Source organism: Tetrao urogallus (genome assembly GCF_951394365.1).
Source record: "Tetrao urogallus genome assembly, chromosome: 28".
In the NCBI taxonomy this organism is placed as follows: Eukaryota; Metazoa; Chordata; class Aves; order Galliformes; family Phasianidae; genus Tetrao; species Tetrao urogallus.
Window position 1 is genome coordinate 968,713 of NC_136841.1, and position 20,352 is coordinate 989,064.

Consider the following 20,352-nt stretch of genomic DNA (forward strand, 5'->3'; position numbering starts at 1 on the left):
CCCCAAGCCTCTCATTTCTGTCATCTTTTCACCTGTCCCCATTCTTCTTGCACAGTGTGAAGCTGGCGGGGATGGGAGCCTAATCCTGTCCTTACACCCTGAAATACGGAAGAGCTGCTTCCCAACCCCTGGCAGCACTGAGCCCGCCGCCCCATGGCTGCTGCCGACCCCACGCTGCCCCTGGAGGAGGTGGCTCTGCTGGAGATGGGGAAGGCGGTCCCAGATGAGGATCCTCCAGCCCCAGATGATCATCGCGGGGATCCTGATGCCACCCTGCTGTGGGACCAGCGCCAGCACGGCGCGCGGGGGCAGCCGGAACCCACAGAGACCAAAAGGCGCTCAAGCCCCGAGGGGGCCCGTGATGACCCTGAAGAGGGAACTCCTGCTTGCCCCCCCCCTGAGGCTGATGGGGAGGGAGATCCCGGGCTTCCCGTGACGGCAGCGCACGTCTTCGTGCCCATTGACCCCCACTGCATCGAGCGGACACCCAGGGAGCAGAAGAAGCAGCAGCAGCCCATCCTGCAGCCCCAGGAGGAGGGCAGGGGGGGCTGTGTTTCCCCCAGGGACGGACCCAACAGCGTCCTCCCAAAGCAGGCCTTCCTCCCTGCCGGCCCCTCGCATTTCCGGGGCCCGCTGATCTTTGAGGGGCAAGCGGCCAAGCCGCCAGCCGAGGGGCCGTGCCGCTCCTGTGCCAGGCTCTGCAGCAGCGCCACCCTCAAGGCTGTGGCCTCGGTGGTGGGGGCTCTGTTCCTCTGCCCCTGCCTCATTTACGGCGCCTACATCTTCCTGCCCTTCGACGCGCCGCTCCTGCCCACCGTCAGCACACGGCTGGTCTACACGCTGCGCTGCGCTGCCTTCGCCACCGTCCCCATCGTCCTGGGTGAGCTGCTGGGCCCGAGTGCTGGGGGTGGGGGTCACCCAGGGGGCGGCGGGCAGAGCCAGGGCTGAGCTCTTAGCGGCTCCTCCCACCCTGCTGCGTCTCACCAGCGCACCTCTCTCTTCCCCCCCAGGGATGATCGTCAGCGGCATCTCACGCCTCTGCTCCTTGGCGCTGGAGCCTTTTGGAAAGCTGCAGCGGGAGGTGGAGATCCATCGGACCTACGTCTCCCAGTCCGTCCAACTCTTCATCCTCTACTTCTTCAACGTGGCTGTGCTGGCCACATACCTCCAGCAGGAGCTCCTCAAGCTCATCCCCCTCTTCACGGGGCTCTTTGCCATCTCCCGGTAAGCATTTCCTTCCCCCACGTCCGGCTCACAGACAGCTGCACCGTGCCCACACCGGGGAAGGGCCGCTTTGTCCTCGCCCCATCAACAGGCTCTCATTGGGCCCAGCACCCCGAGCTGAACCCCCCGCCCCCCCTGCAGGCTGATCTACTGGCTCTCCTACGCCTTTGGGCGCTCCTTCCGCGCCTTCGGCTTCGCCATGACCTTCCTGCCCCTCCTGGCCATGCTGCTCTGGAACCTGTACAACATGTTTGTCATGGAGCCTGAGAACCTCCTGGCCGTGGCGACAGCGAAGCCCGAGGAGAGCTCCCGGCAGAGCAGGGCCAGACTGCGGTACTGGGGCTGAGCCTCCCTGCAAGCCCTGGGGCCGGGTGGGGGGGGGGCAGATCCCGGGGCTGCACTTCTTCCGTGGGACTCCCAGCACACCTCACATGAGCTGGGGAGCAGGAGGATCGGTGAGCTCAGGATGAGGGGCGGGGGTTGCCAGAGCTCCTCCTGGGACCAATAAAGCCCTTCAGCTGAACGGCTCCGCGGCTGATTTGGGGATGGGGGGGGGCAGATTCTCCCGTTTCTTGGTGGTTTCACGGCCGACGTCACCCGGCGTCCCTCCTCCACTCCTTCCTGCTGGCGGAGGTTCAGCACGGCCTCACAAACCGGTCTGCCTGGTGCCCTGCCCCGGGGAGCGGCTCAACGGCCGAAGGTTTGGGGCTGCTGCGCTGGGACAAATCGGCGTCCGGCCGCACCGGGGCGCCCCGCAGCTCTCCGCGCTGAGCTCCTCCGGCTGGGCTGCCGCTGCCGGCCTTCACAGCCCTGCTTCCACATCCCTCACGTAAAGGCAGAGCCCTTCGGCCCCGATCTGCCCCGCGTCCCACGGGGAGGCGCTGCGTGGAAGGTGAGCAGGAACGACCCGGTGCCGACGTGAGTTTGGGCCGCACCAAAAGCCGCCCCTGAATTCGCACGGTGCAGCGCTGCCCCAGGAAGGCAAATAAAAGGAATCCCTTTTATTTGGTCAAAGACGAGTCAGTGGTTGAGGACACGGAGGTGAGGCAGCACTGCCACCAACCATCGCTGCAAAAGTGGAAGGGCGGCAGCTCCTGCTGTCAGCCGGGCTCTCCCGATGGCTCCAGCAGGAGGACAGTCCTGAGCCGACTCTCGTAGCGGCAGCCTTCAGCACGAGGTGCCCCCAAAGGAGGAGGATGCCGGGGATCTCAGCCCGTGGCAGCGTGCATCAGAAAGAAAGGAAGCACCGCCCTCAGCGCAGGCAGCAGCACAGAGCGTGGCACGGCAGCACGAGGGGGGGGCGGCCGCCCGCTGCCCCCAGAAGGGAAGACGGCAGCAGCTCCGATCGCTCCCTCGCTTCCCGGGCCGAGCGGCAGCTCAGTTGATGGGCTCGTATTCGCTGTAGCGTCTCCTCCTGGCACAGAGCAACGCGGCAGCGCCCAGCAGGAGCAGAAGCAGCGGGGCGCCCAGCGCTGTGGCCGCGATGGAGATGATGAGGGGAGAAAAAGTGTCCTCGGGTGGCGGCCCGAAGCCCAGCAGCGCAGACCTGCAAGCAGGGAACGAGACGGATCAGCTGCACGGAGCTCTGCGTAGTGACGGGATAAAGGGGGAATGGTTGAAAACTACGAGAGGGTTGGTTGAGAACGGGTTTCAGGAAGGAATTCTTCACTGGGAGAGCGGGGAGAGGCTGGGACGGGTCACCGGGGGGGCTGTGGGTGTCCCCTCCCTGTGGCCACGGGGCTCCGAGCGGCTCGGTGTGCTGGGAGCCGGCCCTGCTGGCAGTGGGGCTGCAGCGAGGCGATCGATAGGGGTCCTTTCCAACCCCAAGCGTGCTGCGTGCGATTCAGCGGTGGTTCCCTCTGTGGCTTTCAGGCTGTCACGGCAGGATGCTGCACCGAGCAGGAGGCGCCATCCCACGGCCAGCGGGCGGTGAGGAAACAGCGCAAACCTCCGCGCTGCCGCGGGCAGCAAAGCGCGCAGAGCCGCGGGGCTGCGAGCGCGGAACCCCCCGGCCACAGCCCCGCGCTCACCAGCTCAGGTAGCGCTTCTCCTGGTAAGCGCCGCCGTCCTCGCCGCCGAAGGAGACGTTGATGGCGCTGACGCTGTAGGCGCCGCCCGCTCCGTCCCCAAAGTAGGCGCGGACGACGGCGGAGCGGAGCCGGGGGTCGCTGGCAGCACGCAGCCCTCCGGCGTGGCACTGGATGCCGTCCGCACGCGTTGGGTGCCGTGAGCCGTACGCCGTCGCCTTCCATTGCAGGAAGCTGAGGGCAGAGCTGCCGTTCTGGGACTCCGCCACCAGCGAGAGCGTCTGCGGAGGGGGAACGGCGATGTGACACGGAACAAACATGGTGTGTGATGAGACACGGCACATACATGGTGTGCAATGTCACACACATACATACATGGTGTGCAATGTCACACAGCACATACATGGTGTGCAATGTCACACACATACATACATGGTGTGCAATGTCACACAGCACATACATGGTGTGCAATGTCACACACATACATACATGGTGTGCAATGTCACACAGCACATACATGGTGTGCAATGTCACACACATACATACATGGTGTGCAATGTCACACAGCACATACGTGCTGTGCAATGTCACACACACATACATGGTGTGCAATGTCACACACATACATGGTGTGCAATGTCACACACACACACACACATGGTGTGCAATGTCACACACACACACATACATGGTGTGCAATGTCACACACACACACACATGGTGTGCAATGTCACACACACACACATACATGGTGTGCAATGTCACACACACACATACATGGTGTGCAATGTCACACACACACACATGGTGTGCAATGTCACACACACACATACATGGTGTGCAATGTCACACACACACACATGGTGTGCAATGTCACACACACATACATGGTGTGCAATGTCACACACACACACATACATGGTGTGCAATGTCACACACACACACATACATGGTGTGCAATGTCACACACACACACATACATGCTGTGCAATGTCACACACACACATACATGGTGTGCAATGTCACACACACACACACATGGTGTGCAATGTCACACACACATACATGCTGTGCAATGTCACACACACACACATGCTGTGCAATGTCACACACACACACATGGTGTGCAATGTCACACACACACACATACATGGTGTGCAATGTCACACACACACACATGCTGTGCAATGTCACACACACACACATACATGGTGTGCAATGTCACACACACACATACATGGTGTGCAATGTCACACACACACACATACATGCTGTGCAATGTCACACACACATACATACATGGTGTGCAATGTCACACACATACATACATGGTGTGCAATGTCACACACAGACATGGTGTGCAATGTCACACACACACATACATGGTGTGCAATGTCACACACACATACATACATGGTGTGCAATGTCACACACACACACATACATGGTGTGCAATGTCACACACACATACATACATGGTGTGCAATGTCACACACACATACATGCTGTGCAATGTCACACACACATACATGGTGTGCAATGTCACACACACACATACATGGTGTGCAATGTCACACAGCACATACATGGTGTGCAATGTCACACACACACACATACATGGTGTGCAATGTCACACACACACACATGCTGTGCAATGTCACACAAACATACATACATGGTGTGCAATGTCACACAGCACATACATGGTGTGCAATGTCACACACACATACATGGTGTGCAATGTCACACACACACATACATGGTGTGCAATGTCACACACACACACATGGTGTGCAATGTCACACACACACATACATGGTGTGCAATGTCACACACACATACATACATGGTGTGCAATGTCACACACACACACATACATGGTGTGCAATGTCACACACACACACATGGTGTGCAATGTCACACACACATACATGCTGTGCAATGTCACACACACATACATGGTGTGCAATGTCACACACACACATACATGGTGTGCAATGTCACACACACACATACATGCTGTGCAATGTCACACACACATACATGGTGTACAATGTCACACACACACACATGGTGTGCAATGTCACACACACATACATGGTGTGCAATGAGGGATTCAGACAGGCTGAACCGCTGGGCTGAGGTGAATGGGCTGAGGTTCAGCAGGGCCAAGTGTCGGCTGCTGCATTTTGGGCACAACAACCCCATGCAGCGTTGCAGGCTTGGGGATGAATGGCTGGAGGAGCGCAAGGAGGAAGGGACCTGGGGGTGCTGGTTGGTGCTGGACAGGAGCCCACAGGGTGCCCAGGTGGCCAAAGGGCCAACGGCATCCAGGCCTGCATTAGGAATGGCCAGCAGGAGCAGGGAGCTGAGCATCCCCTGCACCCAGCTCTGGGGAGGCCGCACCTCCAGTGCTCTGTTCAGTTTTGGGCTCCTCACTGCAGGAAAGACATTTGAAGCCCTGGAGCGTGTGCAGAGAAGGGCAACGAAATGGTGAGGGGTCTGGAGCACAAAGATGAGGAGCGGCTGAGGGAGCTGGGGTTCAGTGTGGAGAAGAGCAGCTCAGGGGAGACCTGACTGCGCTCTGCAGCTGCCTGAAGGGAGGCTGGGGTGAGGAGGGCTTTGGCCTCTTCTCCCAGGTACCAAACAGGACCCGGGGAAACGGCCGCAGGTCGCAGCAGAGGAGATTTAGGTTGGACGTGAGGAGGAACTTTTTCTCTCAGCGGTCAGGACTGCAATGGCCGCCCAGGGAGGTGGGGGAGCCGCCGTCCCTGGCAGCGCTCAAGAGGCGCCTGGACGAGGAGCTGCGTGATGTGGTTTGGTGCTGGCAGAGGCGACGGCAGGGCGGTTGGACCGGATGATCTCACAGGTCGTTTCCAACCTTGTGACTCCATGATTCTACGAGCCGTGGTTGGGGACACCGCACTCCACCCCTGCGCCCTCACTGCCACCGAAGGGACGGCGCCCACCCCGCGCTCACCTCGAAGATGGTGGGGGTGTATTCGTCGTCGATGGAGCGCGCCGAGCGCAGCCTGGATGCCGCCCCTCTCTCCTGCACCGTGGTCACCTCCAGCACAAAGCGCGAGCCGTTGCCCCGCGGGGCCGCCCCGGCCAGGACGAATTCCACTTTGGAGCTGTTGGCCGTGTGCAGGAGGCCGGGCGGCGCTCCGTCGCGCCCGCCGCTTCCATAAGCCGTCACCTGGGGGAGGTGTGGGTCAGAGGGACGGCACGGAGCGACGTCCCTTCTCTGGAACGGTGTCCCCGTCCCGCCGGCCGTACCCGGAACGCCAGGCTGCCGTTGGAGAAGCTGCCGCCGGGATCGGAGTTGGGGACGCCCCGAAGTTCGGCCGTCAGCGCCGTGTGGTTCACGGTGCGGTTGATGCTGTCCCAGGAGAAGTCCGACAGATCGTACGAGGGGTAGAAAACCGCCTCCGAGGCATCGGCCTTGCTGTACTCAAACAGCTGCGGGAAGGAAGGGGAGGGGGCTGGGAAGCACCGCAGGGACCCCCCGCTCTTCTCATATCCATCGGCACCGCTCAGATCCCCCCCAGCCGTCGCTCCCCGGGGCTCTCGGCCCGTTGCCAGCAGGCAGCGCTCAAAGCCCCGGTCAGCTCTGCACCCTCCTCAGGGCTCTCCCTGCAGCTCCCGGTTTGCCCAGTGCTCCGGCTGTGCCTTCCTCAAGCAGAGCAGAGCAGAGCAGAGCAGAGCAGAGCAGAGCAGAGCAGCACCTCCCAGCCCTGCTGGCCCTTCTGCAGGCAGTGCCTCCAGGGAACCATCAGCCTTCTGGGCCACCGAGGCACACGGCTGGCTCGTGGTCAACCACTGGTCATCTGTCAGCCAACCAGGACACTACTGGCCTTCGGGGCCACCAGAGCCGGTGCCACACCGCTGGCTCGTGGTCAACCGGGACCCCCAGGACCTTCTCTGCAGGGCCCCCCTGCAGCAGCTCAGCCCCACCTGTACCATTGTATGCCATCGTTCCTCCCCACATGTAGGACCCCCTTCTCACCCCTGCCAACCCCCCCCGGTTCACAGCACAGGAGATGCTCCGGATGTCATCTCTTCACACCACGTCTCTGGGAATTACTGTTGGGACCCCCAGAGGCTGCCTGCTCCCCCTCAGCAGTGAGCAGGGACGCCCACAGCCCCCCCAATGCTCACAGCCCCATCCCCAACCTCAGCTCTGCTGGGATGGAGCACACAGCTTCTGTGTGCACCCGTGCAGCCTGTGCCAAGGCCTCCCCACTGCTGGGAAGAGCAGTTCTGGGAAGACCCCCACACAGCTGGAACCACCTCCCCCCTCTGCCCCACGCCCTGCTGCAGAGCCCATCCTTCTCCCACCCTTCCATCCCGCAGGCAGCTCTCAGCTCTCCGGAACTCTCTCCTCTCCAGGCAGCATAACCTCAGCTCCCCACCTGCAGTAGCTGGGGGGGGGGATTCCATCCCAGCCCTCATTTCTGCGGCCCTCCAACCGTCTCCCCTGCACTGAGAACTCCACCTCTGAACGCTGAGCTCCAGCTGAGGCATCTCAGAGCAGGGACTCCTCCTCACCCAACCCCGCATCACCGCGCGGCTCCGCTTGGTGTTGGGGCTGCAGGACTCATTCAGGAGCAGGAAGATGGGACCCACCACCACCCCACACACCCCACAGATTTGGGGCTCCTCTCCTCCCACCCATACCTTGGTGAAGACAACAGCAGCCGCATGCACCACGCTGCCGGGCGGCTCGATCCACACGGCGCCGGTGGGCGCAGGGGACAGCAGGCGGCTCCAGTCGATGGACAGAGCGCTGCTGGGGCTGCTTGTGGCCACCAGCAGCACCGAGGGGGCCCCGATGCTGCTCCACACGTAGTGCAGCGAGTCGCCGCGCCCCACCGCCCGCACGTGCAGAACGTTGACTGAGGAAACTGAGGAGCCGTTCCAACCGGGGTTGTACTGCATTGATACCTGTGGGGATGGATGGGAGGAGGTAGGGACGGACAGACAGACAGGGGCAGGGATGGGGAGAGGTAGGGATGTAGGGACAGACGGACCAAGGGAGGGATGGATGGATCAAGGGAGAGACAGACAGACTGGGGTAGCGGTGGATGTGGTGAGAGAGGGATGGGTGAAGGTAGGGATGGACAGATGGACTGAGGGAAGGATGGATGGACCAAGAGAGGGACAGACAGACTGGGGTAGGGATGGGCGTACCGAGAAAGGGATGGATGGAGGTAGGGACAGACAGGGGTAGGGACAGACGGACTGAGGGAGGGATGGATGGAGGCGGGGATGGACAGATGTAGGGACGGATGGACAGAGGCAGGGAGCGATGGAAGCAGGGATGGACAGATGTAGGGACTGATGGACCAAGGCAGGGAGGGATGGATGGACCAAGGGAGGCACAGACAGACTGGGGTAGGGATGGATGGGGGCAGGATGGACAGAAGTAGGGACGGATCAAGGGAGGGGTGGATGGAGACAGGAACAGATGGACCGAGGTAGGGATGGACAGACAGAAGACGGAGCAAGGCAGGGACAGAGGCAGGGCTGCACACAGGAAGGAAGGGAGGGAGGCAGGACAGGGATGGATGAAGGCGCAGATGGAAGGACTGAGGCAGGAACAGAGCGAGGCAAGGACGGACAGAAGAAGGGACAGACGGACCGAGGCAGGGACGGACAGACAGACGGACGGGCGCCGCGATTCGCGGGATCGGGGAGGACGGAAGGCCTCGAATGTCACCGCCCCCCGGCTCAGCGCTCCCCGCGGGGAAGGGAAGGACGGACGGAGCGACCGATCGCCGCCCCCCCTCCCGTACCTCCCGTCCGCCGACCGCCGCCGCCCCCAGCAGCAGCAGCAGCAGCAGCAGCGCGCCCAGCGCCGGCGCCGCCATTCTCCTTCCGGTGCAGCACATCACGTGACCGCCCCCCCAAAGGTGCCGCGCCTCCCGGAAGAGGACGCTCTTAAAGGAGCCGCTCCCCTCCCGAGGTGGGGAGGTAGAGGACACCGCCGCCCCGGGTGCGCACCGTTCACCCGCCGAGCGCAGAGCCTTGCTGAGAAACGGGGCTAAAACTCCCTACAACAACTTCAGTACGGGGAGCCAACGGCGGCTGAAAGGCAGCTCAGAAAACGGGGTAATGGGGAGTGGATGCGGGGCAGGAGAGATGGGGACCAGGCAGGGGACACGAGGACGCGTCAAATGGGGGACAGATGGCAAAGATGGAGGGAGGGGAGCAGACGGGGCACAGGGACAGACAGCTCACGGCTGTTCACAAAGGAGCCCCGCAGGGTGCGATGCCTTTTATTGTTGAGGCAAACTGCAAGAAATTACAGACTTAAATTAAACACCAACAGCTCCCCCCCGTGCCCAGGCACTGTGTGTCCCCGTCACCACGTTTCCATCCCACCCCCCAAACTTTGGGACCCTTTGCTCCAACTCAGGACGGGGGGGGACACAGCAGCTCCAGATGTGGCCCCACTGCCCCACTACTCCTGGGCTGCTTCAGTGGGTGCTGGCGCCTTGCTGTGCTCTTCGCCTTTCTTTTTGTGTCCCGACACGATGTCATCGATGCGGAGCAGGAGGACGGCGGTCTGCAGGGAAAGCCCACAGCCCCGGTCAGAGCAAAAAGCGAGGGATGGAAGCACACAAGGGCAGCCCTCATCCAGCAGAGCAGCAGCTGCAAGCATCAACGTTTCCACCCAACCGCCAGGAAAGGACGGCAGCCCCCAGCGGTGACCCAACCCCAGGGAGCAAACGCTCACGCTGGGCTGAAATTCAAGGCACCGCAGAGCTGAGCTGAGCCGTGCTGTGCTGCCCTCCCAGCGCTCATCCATGCACCAAGCAGTGACGTTCCCTGCCCCAGGAGGAGACACAGCAGACACTCGTTCCCCCCTCCTCCTCACCCCCCCCCCCCCCCCCTCACCTCCACGGCCGTTTTGTAGGTCTGCAGTTTGACGGCCAGGGGTTCCCAGACCCCCAACTCCTTCATGTCAGCCAAGGCTCCGCTCTCCCCGTTCACCCCCCACATCTGGCTGCCCTCCTGGGTGTGCTTGGCCTGCAGGAAGGACAGAGAGGTTGCTGAGCACGAGGGAAAGGTGAGCGCTCGCCTCTCCCAACCTCAGCACTGACAGAGGAAGCTTTGAGCCCTGCCCACCCCCAGGGGTTCATCATTGAAACAAAGCACTGAATTCCACATTCGCGCTGCGGTACAACTGCAATCCCGACAGCTGCAGCAGGCAGAGGGGTTGGAACGCTGATCCTGGGGGTCCATTCTATGATTCTGTGGGTCCCTCCACCAAACTGGAACCTGGGAGCTCCATCTCAGTTGAGCCCAGAGAGGTGGGAGGGCTCTGCTGGAGAGATCCAAGCTCACCGGGGCACTTCTGGTGCACAGTGATGAAAGGAACCTGCTTTAAGCAGGGGGGAAAGGGGGTCTCCAGTGGTCCCTCCCAACCCCTACAGCTCTGCGACCATGCAAAAGAACGCAGCAACTGCTCAAGAGCTGCAGGCTCAGCCTGAGGAACTGCCCCATAGGAACCAGAAGGAGGAAGGAGCAGCCCCATAGGAACCTGGGGGCAAGAGAAACGACCCCCCCGGGAGCTGGTGGGGTGGAAGGAGGTGCCCTACATGACCTGGGGGGAGGAAGGATCAGCCCCCATGGGAGCTGGGGGGGCAGGAGGAAGAGCTCCACAGGAGCAGGGGAAAGGAGCCACGGGGCAGCAGAAGCAGACCGAAGGAGCTGCCCCACAGGAGCCAGGCGCCTCACCCGCAGCGAGGTGAGCACACGGATGGTGCTGGCACCGCAGTTCTGGATGAGCGTGCGTGGGATGACCTCCAGCGCCTGCGCCACCGCTCTGTAGGGCCACTGCTCCACTCCTGTCATGCCTTTGGACTTCTCCGTCAGCGCGTGGGACACCGCCATCTCTGCAGCCCCTCCTCCTGGCACCAGCTGGGGGTCCACCAACACGTTGCGGCACACCTGCATGGCGTCCTGCAGGTTGCGCTCCACCTCCTGCAGCGGGGGGAGGAAGAACAGCAGTACTGAATGCAGAGTGCTGATACAGGAGCCCGGCTGGGGCGGCAGGAGCCCGGCTGGGGCGGCAGGAGCCCGGCTGGGGCGGCAGGCAGTGCATGGAACTACCACCGCTGACAACAACATCAGCAATGACCGACGCTAGGCACGGAGGGCAGAACTCACCGCCAGGATCTCCTTGCTGGCCCCACGCAGGACGATGGTGCAGGCTTTGGGGTCCTTGCATTCGGTGATGAAGGCAAAGTACTCATCTCCAATCTTTTTCACCTCGAACAGCCCGGCGCCGGTGCCCACGTCCTCCTCCCGCAGCTCATCGGTGCGGCTGACGATGCGGGCCCCGCAGGCCCTGCTCAGAGATGGGGACGGAGGGGGACGTCACCGGGTTGACAACGGCCAGCACTGCCCCCAAGGAGCGCCCTGCAGCGGGACGGCGCTCACCTGGCGATGCGGTTGTTGTCCGTCTTCCTCACCCTGCGGACGGCGCTGATGTTGGCTCTCATCAGGTAGTGCTGGGCCAGGTCTGAAAGCGACGCGTGCGCCCCGGTCAGGGGTGGGCAGCGCCCTCACGACCCCGACAAAGCAATGGGGGCCGCTAAAGGAGGGGGTGCGACGCCGTTACCTGAAATGCCCTTCTCGGTGATGACCAGGTCTGGCTTCACCCTCAGCAGGTCCTCGCAGATCTGCTGGATGTATTCCTCCTCCATCTGCAGGATGCGTGCAAAGTCCTCCTCCCGTGTAATCTCAATGTCGGTCTGCAGGGGAAGAGAAGCATCGCTCAGAGCCCGGCCCCGAGCTCACGATTCACAGCATCACAGAACTGTAGGGGTTGGAAGGGAGCTGCAGAGCTCATGCAGTCCAACCCCCTGCCCCAGCCGTTCCTACAGCAGGTCGCACAGCTCGGCATCCAGGCAGGTCTGGAACATCTGCAGAGCAGGAGACTCCACCACCTCCCTGGGCAGCTGCTGCAGTGAGCAGTGGGACCCATAGAGACACGTTGGGAGCCACTGGGACCCATAGAGACACGTTGGGATCCATAGAGACACGTTGGGACCCACGGAGACACGTTGGGACCCACTGGGACCCACAGGGACACGTTGGGACCCATAGAGACCCATTGGGACCCACAGACTCCCCCCCCCTCCCTGCAGCCTGTTCCGTTGCTCCTCCCCTCACTGCACAGCCGTTCCTTCGCACATTGCTGCACAACTTCCTATGCTGCAGTTTCCGGCCGTTTCCCCTCCTCCTGTCTCCACTCCCCACTGAAAAGAGTCCATCCTCGCCATTCTGCCCCCCACACCTCAGATACTGACAGACCTGGAGCAGCTCCCCTCTCAGTCTCCTTTTCTCCATGCTGAACAGACCCAGTTCACTCAGCCTTTCCCCATAGCAGAGATGCTCCAGGCCCCTCGCCATCTTCCTGCCCCTCCGCTGGACTCTTCCCAAGAGCTCCCTGTCTGTTTTGTGCTGGGCAGCCCAGAACTGGACGCAGTGCTGCAGATGAGGCCTCACAGGGCAGAGCAGAGGGGGAGGATCGCCTCCCTCCACCTGCTGGCCACGCTCTGTGCAATGCAGCCCAGGATGCCATTGGCCTTTTTGGCTACCAGGGCACACTGCTGGCTCATGGCCAACCTGTTCCCCTACCCCAACCCCGGGGGAGCGCTGGTAGGGCTGGAACTTCTTGCTAATGAGACCCATGCAATTAACAGCAATGAGACCCGTGCAATTAACAGCAACGGACGACGGCCGGCCCAGCCCCGCCATCCCGCTCACCTGGCTCTCTCCTTTCTTGTACTCCAGCGAGCAATCCAGCAGCACGATGCGGGGGTTCTTGATGAGGCGCCGCATCCTGGGGTGCGTCACGTCCTTGTTCACCATGATGCCACGCAGCACACACGAATCCTCGCTGAAACCACCCGGGATCTGACAGAGAGCAGGGAGATCTGCTGAGATCCACCTGCAGCACCACAGCTGCGTCCCCAAAGCTGCCCCAAAGCCCCCAAAGCACACCCCCAAAGCTCGCCCCCAAGGCTGCCCACTCAGCGCACGCAACCCATAACATGAGCTCGTGGTTGACAGCACCGAAGAGGACGGAACGGCAGAGCAGGCTGAGCAGCAGACCCTAGTTACTTCCCCCCTCAGCATCCCAGCATCTCCCACCCAGCACAGCAGCAGCTCAGCACTCACCTTCTCCACTTTGGCGTATTTCTTGATATCGATCTCCTTTCGGCCGTTCTCCTCCAGCTCCACCGTCCTGACGGCGTCCAGAGCGATGCTGCAGGCCAGCTCGGACCAGCGGTTGATGGCTTTGGTGTTTATGGCGCTCTTGATGATTTTCAGCATCATCTCTCTGTTGTTCACATCCACCGGGGTGCTGTGGGACAGGAAGGGCTGAGCAGCCAAGCCAGCGCTGCTCCAAGCCACAACTGAGCTGTAATGCGTGCCACCCCCCCAGCTCCGTGTTTTCTCAAAGCAAACCCCTCTGGGCCACGCAGAACCCACAGCCCTCCTCACCACCTCCATGTTGGACACTGGGGGAGACCTGGAAAGGTCAGCCAGCCCAATCTGGGCTCTTTGGGCAGCTCAGTGCCACCCTTCCACCATGAAGGCCAGAGCAGGAGCAGGATCCTGAGAGAGCACCAAAGCCGTGCTGCCATCCACAAGGGCTGCAGTGCAAATCTATGCCGTGACATCAGCAGTGAGGGCAGAGGGGAAAGGAGAGCCCTCATAAACGAGCTGATTAATAAAACCTCAAGGCTTTGATTACATTTAGCCCCTCTACGAGTTCGTGTCGCAGCCTTTGCAGAGGTGGCTGAAAAACCAAACGGAATGGAGAACGCAGTGGTGGAAATGTTACGGAGCCCCACTTTCATTGCTGACGAGCCAGAGCAGGAGCAGGATCCTGAGAGAGGCAGGCGTGCTCCAAAGCCGGGGCGTCACCCACAAGGACTGCTGGCACCCAAAGGAGCAGGGTGTGCAAGAGAGCCTTGCTGCATGGGGTTGGACTTTGTAAGGTGTCATGGTTCTATGTTTTTGTTTTTGTTTTGTTTTTTTATGGTTTCAGTATTCCACATCAAAACATCATGTAGTGTACGGGGCATTAAAGTGTCACTGCCCCAATCCCAGGTACCTATCCCTGTACATTACAGCAGTCACGGGATCTGACCCTTCCGGGTGGGGGGGGGTGCTCTCTTGCTGCCTGGCAGTGGGTGCTGGAGGGTGCTTTCCTAGCCGTTCCAAGCTTTTCAGGTTTGAATCGGTCCCGGGAACTCTCTCTCTCATCTTGTCTGATTTATTAATCTCAATTTCAATTAAATTGTATTATACTGTGTTATTTTGTATTCCAATATTATAGTAAAATAAGTTTTCCTCCATAGATTGTTGGTGCTGCTCTTTTCCTCCCTTCCTTCCTTCCCATTTTTTGTGGGACTGGGGTGGGGGGGGAGGGCAGAGGCCTGTCGCCCCTGTCACGGACATAGATTGATCTGGTCAACTCCGTGACATAAGGACAAGAAACTGAAGGACCTGCTGTGTGCCTGGCTCTGGCCAGAGCTGCATGGAGCCCTCCTGCCTGCAATCAGTCATTTCTGCACTGCTGGCTCTGCTCTGTTATTTTGGCTGCTTTTTAAACCACTCGTTTGCATTTTTAAACAGTGCAAAGCCGCTACGTCGGCAGCAGCGAGGGCAGAGGGGAAACAAGAGCCCTCATAAATGAGCCGATTAATAAAACTTCAAGGCTGCAATTACATTTGGCCCCTCTACGAGTTCGTGTCGCAGCCTTTGCAGAAGCGGCTGAAAAACCGAACAGAACGGAGAGCAACGAAGAAAAGCCAACGGATGAACTGCCTGCAACGCCCGATGCTGACGGGTGGCACCACGGTGGCACCAGATGCACCTACGGGGAGCAGGATTCCCAAAGCAGCCTCCTGGAAGGGCCGATCAAAGCGGTTTCCTCCCAGCCCGCACCGCCCAACGGCCCAGCTGTCAGCAGAGACGCCCTCCTGCTCGAGCGAGGGACGGCGGCAGCACCGCGCCGTGTTCTGCCTCGCGGCTCTGCCTGCGTCAGCACGGAGAGGATGCGAAGGAGCGGCACGAAAAAGGCACCGCGCCGCAGGAACTGCAGGACAGACGGAGCACCGGAGCGAGCGCTGCAAAGAAGCGAGCGCTCCAGTTGCTGCGGGACGCGGCAACGGCCTGAGAACAACAGAGGGGACCGACAGAGGGGTCCTGCCCAGCGCCGGGGGCGGGAGGGACGGCAGGGTGCGCTGGAAGGGGTGGCTGAGGCGGCCTGGCACATCAGAGCCACCAAAATGGGAGGCGCTGCTGGACACTGGGTGCGGAGGGGGAGGAGAACCTCCCTGGACCTCCTGCAGCCTCCTTCCAATGCAGCTCGGGGCGCCTTCAGCCTTCTTGGCCGCAAGGGCGCAGCGCTGCCTCCTGTCCTCCTGCTGCCCACCGGGACCCCCAGGTCCCTCTCCCCTCCGCTGCTCTCCAGCAGCCCGCTTCCCAACGCGTTCCGGCACCCAGCCGTTCCCGTCCACACACCAGGCTCCACCTCATCCCATTTCTCCCCGGCTCTCCAGTCTGCCCAGCTGTCCCTGGGTGGCAGCACAGCCCTCTGCCTGTCGGCCTCTCCTCCCAGTTCCAGGCCACCACCTTCTATGCACTCGATTTCCTCCCCCCCGTTGCTGCTGTGTGCAGCGAGCAGCACTGATCCCAGCACCGACCCGAGGGACCCATTGGATCCGGGCTCCCAGCTGGATGGAGGTGAGTCTGATACTCTACAGCTACCCAGCTCCTCTGCGAAGGCTGCACTGACATTTGCTCTCCTTCCCTCCTCAGGCCTCTCTCCCATCCCCCACCACTTACCAAAGTGGCTGAGCAACATCTGCCAGCTCCCTCAGCACCCATGGGTGCATCCCATCGGGACCCACACATTTATGGACGCCACGGCACTCGGCTGCTCCCTGACCCAGGTGCACTGACCTGATCTTCTTCAGCACGTGGATCATGTCGTCCAGAGCCTTGCGGTAAGCGCCAATGATGACGGTTGGATGCATTTGCTGCTCCAGGAAGTGCTCAGCAACAGAGAGCATCTCTCCAGCTGTGGGTCCAGCGTTAGGGTTAGGGTCCCAGTGCTCCCACAGCATCACTGTGCTCAACGCAGGGACAGCACAGCTCTGCCAGCACTGAGCCCCACCGACAGCTCTGACCCACTGCTCCTCTCCTTTCAAATCCCCAAACCCCCGTTTTAGGGCTGCAAATAACAGCTGGGTCCCCCGCAAGGCGTCCCCAACAGGCTTTGCTACGCACACAATAAACCTCAGGGGAGGTTTTGTGCCCCCCTTACCAAGGATAATGACAGACGTGGTCCCGTCCCCGACCTCCTCGTCCTGAGTGCGGCTGATCTCAATCATGGACTTGGCAGCGGGGTGCTGCACTTGGATCTGTTGGGGGTAAAATGATGCTCTGTGCTCCAGGATCTCAGCGCCGCTCCCAGCGAGAGGAGCTGCTCTGCGCAACCGCAGCACAGAGGTTTGCTTTCCTTCTGGGAGCAAACAGAAACTCCTTTCCCCTTTCCAAGCACAAAACCCCTTCCTTATTTCCAAGGGAATCACACCATTCCTCTCCCCCAGCTTTCCAGCCCTTTCCAATCCCTATGATGCTCTTCTGGTGCCATTTGCGTTAAAACAAACCCAACAATTTCTTGGCCTATTTATCCAGGGCAGTAAAACAAAGCGTGGACTCCTCAGATTCTGATGACAACCGCAGTGGGCACAACCACAACTCCTGTGGTCCTACAGAAGCTCAGTGAGCGCTCTGTGAGCAAACCCACCTTCTGGAGGACCAAACCCACCTTCTGGAGGACCAAACCCACCTTCCGGGGGACCAAACCCACCTTCCGGGGGCCAAACCCACCTTCCGGGGGGCCAAACCCACCTTCCGGGGGGCCAAACCCACCTTCCGGGGGGCCAAACCCACCTTCCGGGGGGCCAAACCCACCTTCCGGGGGGCCAAACCCACCTTCCGGGGGAGGGCCGCTGTATGGGATCATTCAATGCCCCCCCAATGAGAACCCCATGGCTGCTGCTGATCCTCCAGAAGAAAATCAGGAGAATGCAGAGAACAGAGCCTCACCCCGACCCAAAACCCAACCCCAACCCCAACCCCAACCCCAACCCCAACCCCAGCCACCGTGCCCTTCCTCCCGGAGGCGCTCACCTCCCTCAGGATGGCATTGCCATCGTTGGTCATCACAATGCCTCCCATGGGGTCCAGCAGCATCTGCAACCCAAAGATGAGCTCTGCTGGTGAGGACGCCCCGACGTGCAGCGCTCAGCCAGGGCGCCGAAGGGACGGCAGCAGCACTCACCTTCATCATCGCCCTCGGCCCCAGGCACGTCCGGATGATGTCAGCGATGGTCTGCGGGGGGACAGAAGGGAATCAGGGGACGCCAGGAGTCACGGAGCGGCACTCCAGGATAAGCGCACGCCGCTCCTCCCCGCTGCCCGCCTGCAATGGCAGCGCAGCTCCGACCCCTCGGCGCTCAGAGGAGCCCCGCGCCGCCCAGCACCGACCCCCACGTTTCACCCGCTCAGATTTCGCGAAGGAAAAGGGTTTTGCCATGGGTTCATGGGTTCAACCCCCCCCCCCCCAGCCCCCTTCCCCACGTTCCACCCGTTGCTCTTCATGCCGAAATCCCATTTCGCCCACTGCTTCCACATGCACACACACACAGACAGCAGAGCGCAGCACCTTTGCAGCAGTGATGTTCCCAGCCTGGACTTTTCTTCCAGACTCCCGTTTCACGTTCTGACCTACAGGACACAGAAACAAACTGCTAAGAGCTGCCATCCCATCGTGTCCCTTCCAACCCAACTGCATGGTGATTCTGTCTTCGGGACCTCCAGGATCCCTTCCAACACAACTACGCGGCAGTTCCTTGATGCTGTGATTTTTAAGGGACAAACCGAAGCCATTCCATTGCTTTAAGGTCTTCCAGGACCTTCCCAACCCCACAATTCCGTGGTTCTCCGGTTCTGTGGACTTCCAATACCCTCCCAATACAGCCATTCTGTGATTCTACGGTTCTACAATCTTCCAGGACCCTCCCAACCCCACCAGGTTGTAACACTACAGTTCTGTGATCTTCCAGGACTTTTTCCACCCCACCATTCTGTGATTCCATGGTTTTGTGATTTTTAAGATCCCTCCCAATCCGAGGCACTCAGTGGCTCTGTGGCCTTCCAGGACCCTCCCAACCCAACCACTCTGTGATCCCACAGTTCTATGGACTTCTAGGACCCTCCCAATCCCACTATTCTATGACTCCATTGTTCTACCGCTGTTCTACCACTGCTATGCCACTGAGCTGCCAGGACCCTCCCAATTCAACCATTCTGTGATTCCATTGTTCTACAGCCTTCCAGGACCCTCCCAACCCAACCACTCTGTGGTCCTGTGATTCTGTCTTTCCAGGGGTCTTTCCAGGACCCTCTCAATCCAACCATTCTGTGATCCCACAGTTCTATATCCTTCTAGGACCCTCCCAATCCCGCTATTCTGTGACCCTGTTGTTGTCCACTGAGCTTCCAGGACCCTCCCAACCCCACCACTGTGCCATCCCATGGTTCTACAGCCTTCCAGGACTCTCCCAACCCCACCATTGTGTGCTTCCATGGTTCTATGGCCTTCCAGGACCCTCCCAATTCAACCATTCTATGATTCCATTGTTCTACAACCTTCCAGGACCCTCTCAACCCCACCATTGTGTGACCACACGGTTCTGTGGCCTTCCAGGACCCCCAAAACCAACTGTGCTGCCATCCCACGCTTCTCTAACCTTCCAGGACCCCCCCCACCCCCACCCTCCCGCGATCCCACATTTCTCTCACCTTCCAGGACCCCCCAAACCCCTCCCCCCCCCCCCCCCCCCGGCGCTCCCGGTCCCGAGGATCCAACATGGCGGCGGGCGATGGCGGCAGGGATGCAGCGGCCGCCCCCCCACCCCGCGCACCCACCACCCACGATCCCGTCGGCACCACGCGGTCCCCCGGGCACTCACTGAGCACGAGCACGGGGCGCGGGCCCATCATGGCGGCGGCGATGGCGGCGAACGAGAGCGCGGAGCGGCGGCGGAACGTTCTGGAGCCGCCTCACACGGACAGCACTTCGCTCCGCCGCCGCAGCGCCTTGCCCCCGCCTACCGGCCCGCCGGGACCAATCAGAGGCCGAGCGGTGGGCCGTGCAGCCAATAGGAAGCGCTCTGAGCTCAGCGGTTCGGATGAGGGGAGGTAGGTGGTGCCGTGCTGTACTGCGCATGTGCAGGATGCCTCAGCCGAGCGCATGGCGGGAGCATTCAGAGCGCATGCGCAGAGGGCGGAATGGGCGAAACCATTGTGCGGTACTATGGGGGGGTGGGATGGATCATTGTACGGTGCTACGGAGAATAGAAGGAGCCGTTGAGCTCTGTCATCCGTAAAGCTCAACGTAGTGCAGGTTGAGGGACCGTCGGTGTGAGGTGACAGAGGGTGTGCTGAGGGGGAGGGCACAGGGAGGTGGGATGGGATCTGGAATGGGGTTAAAGACACAGATACAAGGTAGGGGCAGCGCTCTTCCCACCCTTTCCCCTTGCACTGTTCTCCCCCAGCACTGGGTAACCCCGTATCGGGGTGCAGGTTGGTGGGAGGCGATGCACTCAAACCCTGACCCCCCCCCCCTCCTACACAGGGACTAAGCACCAGGAGATGCACGAAACGCTGCAGCATTAAACCCTGAGCCTATCCTCCACCTGGCACCCCCTGCGCCCAACCTCAAACCACCTCTTCTGGGGCTGCAAGGTGGAACTGGAACTTTTTCCCCCCGGAAAGCGGCTGCCACGGACCCCATCGGCGCTCCATTAGAGCCCTCTGCAGGGCTCTCCCACACCGTGGCCCCGCCCACGAAGCCCCGCCCACAAACGGCTAAGCCCCGCCTCCACCACGCCCCCTACGTTGCATTTCGTCATTGCTGCCGCTAGGGGACGCCGCAGCGCGAGGGTGGGTGAGTCGCGCTGCCCCCTTGCGGCCGTGCAGGGGATGCAGCGGCACG

General features: G+C 60.9%; 3 protein-coding genes across 4 annotated transcripts; 1 reads left to right on the forward strand and 2 right to left on the reverse strand.

Moving 5' to 3' along the window:
* Positions 1-153: 153 nt before the first annotated feature.
* Positions 154-1,570, forward strand: TMEM79 (transmembrane protein 79; the record flags this gene model as incomplete). Its single annotated transcript, XM_079547633.1, has 3 exons — positions 154-880; positions 1,011-1,224; positions 1,366-1,570. 3 exons carry the CDS (start codon positions 154-156, stop codon positions 1,568-1,570), a joined length of 1,146 nt encoding a protein of 381 aa, XP_079403759.1.
* A 1,031-nt stretch (positions 1,571-2,601) lies between these two features.
* GLMP (glycosylated lysosomal membrane protein) lies at positions 2,602-9,124 on the reverse strand (the record flags this gene model as incomplete). The annotated part of the gene is made up of 6 exons (XM_079547661.1): positions 2,602-2,770; positions 3,255-3,532; positions 6,232-6,450; positions 6,531-6,713; positions 7,932-8,198; positions 9,050-9,124. 6 exons carry the CDS (start codon positions 9,122-9,124, stop codon positions 2,602-2,604), a joined length of 1,191 nt encoding a protein of 396 aa, XP_079403787.1.
* A 548-nt stretch (positions 9,125-9,672) lies between these two features.
* CCT3 (chaperonin containing TCP1 subunit 3) lies at positions 9,673-19,361 on the reverse strand (the record flags this gene model as incomplete). Of its 2 annotated transcripts, XM_079547583.1 has the most annotated exons (14): positions 9,673-9,822; positions 10,155-10,286; positions 10,998-11,243; positions 11,430-11,610; positions 11,703-11,784; positions 11,884-12,016; positions 13,035-13,184; positions 13,449-13,635; positions 16,248-16,365; positions 16,612-16,708; positions 17,484-17,546; positions 17,635-17,685; positions 18,019-18,080; positions 19,328-19,361. In XM_079547583.1, the coding sequence occupies 14 exons, from the start codon at positions 19,356-19,358 to the stop codon at positions 9,718-9,720; spliced, it is 1,638 nt and encodes a 545-aa protein (XP_079403709.1). In that variant the 3' UTR covers positions 9,673-9,717. The 2 variants fall into 2 exon arrangements, with proteins under 2 accessions (XP_079403709.1, XP_079403708.1); XM_079547582.1 differs by lacking the exons at positions 17,484-17,546; positions 17,635-17,685 and having other exon boundaries at positions 19,328-19,358.
* Positions 19,362-20,352: the final 991 nt, after the last annotated feature.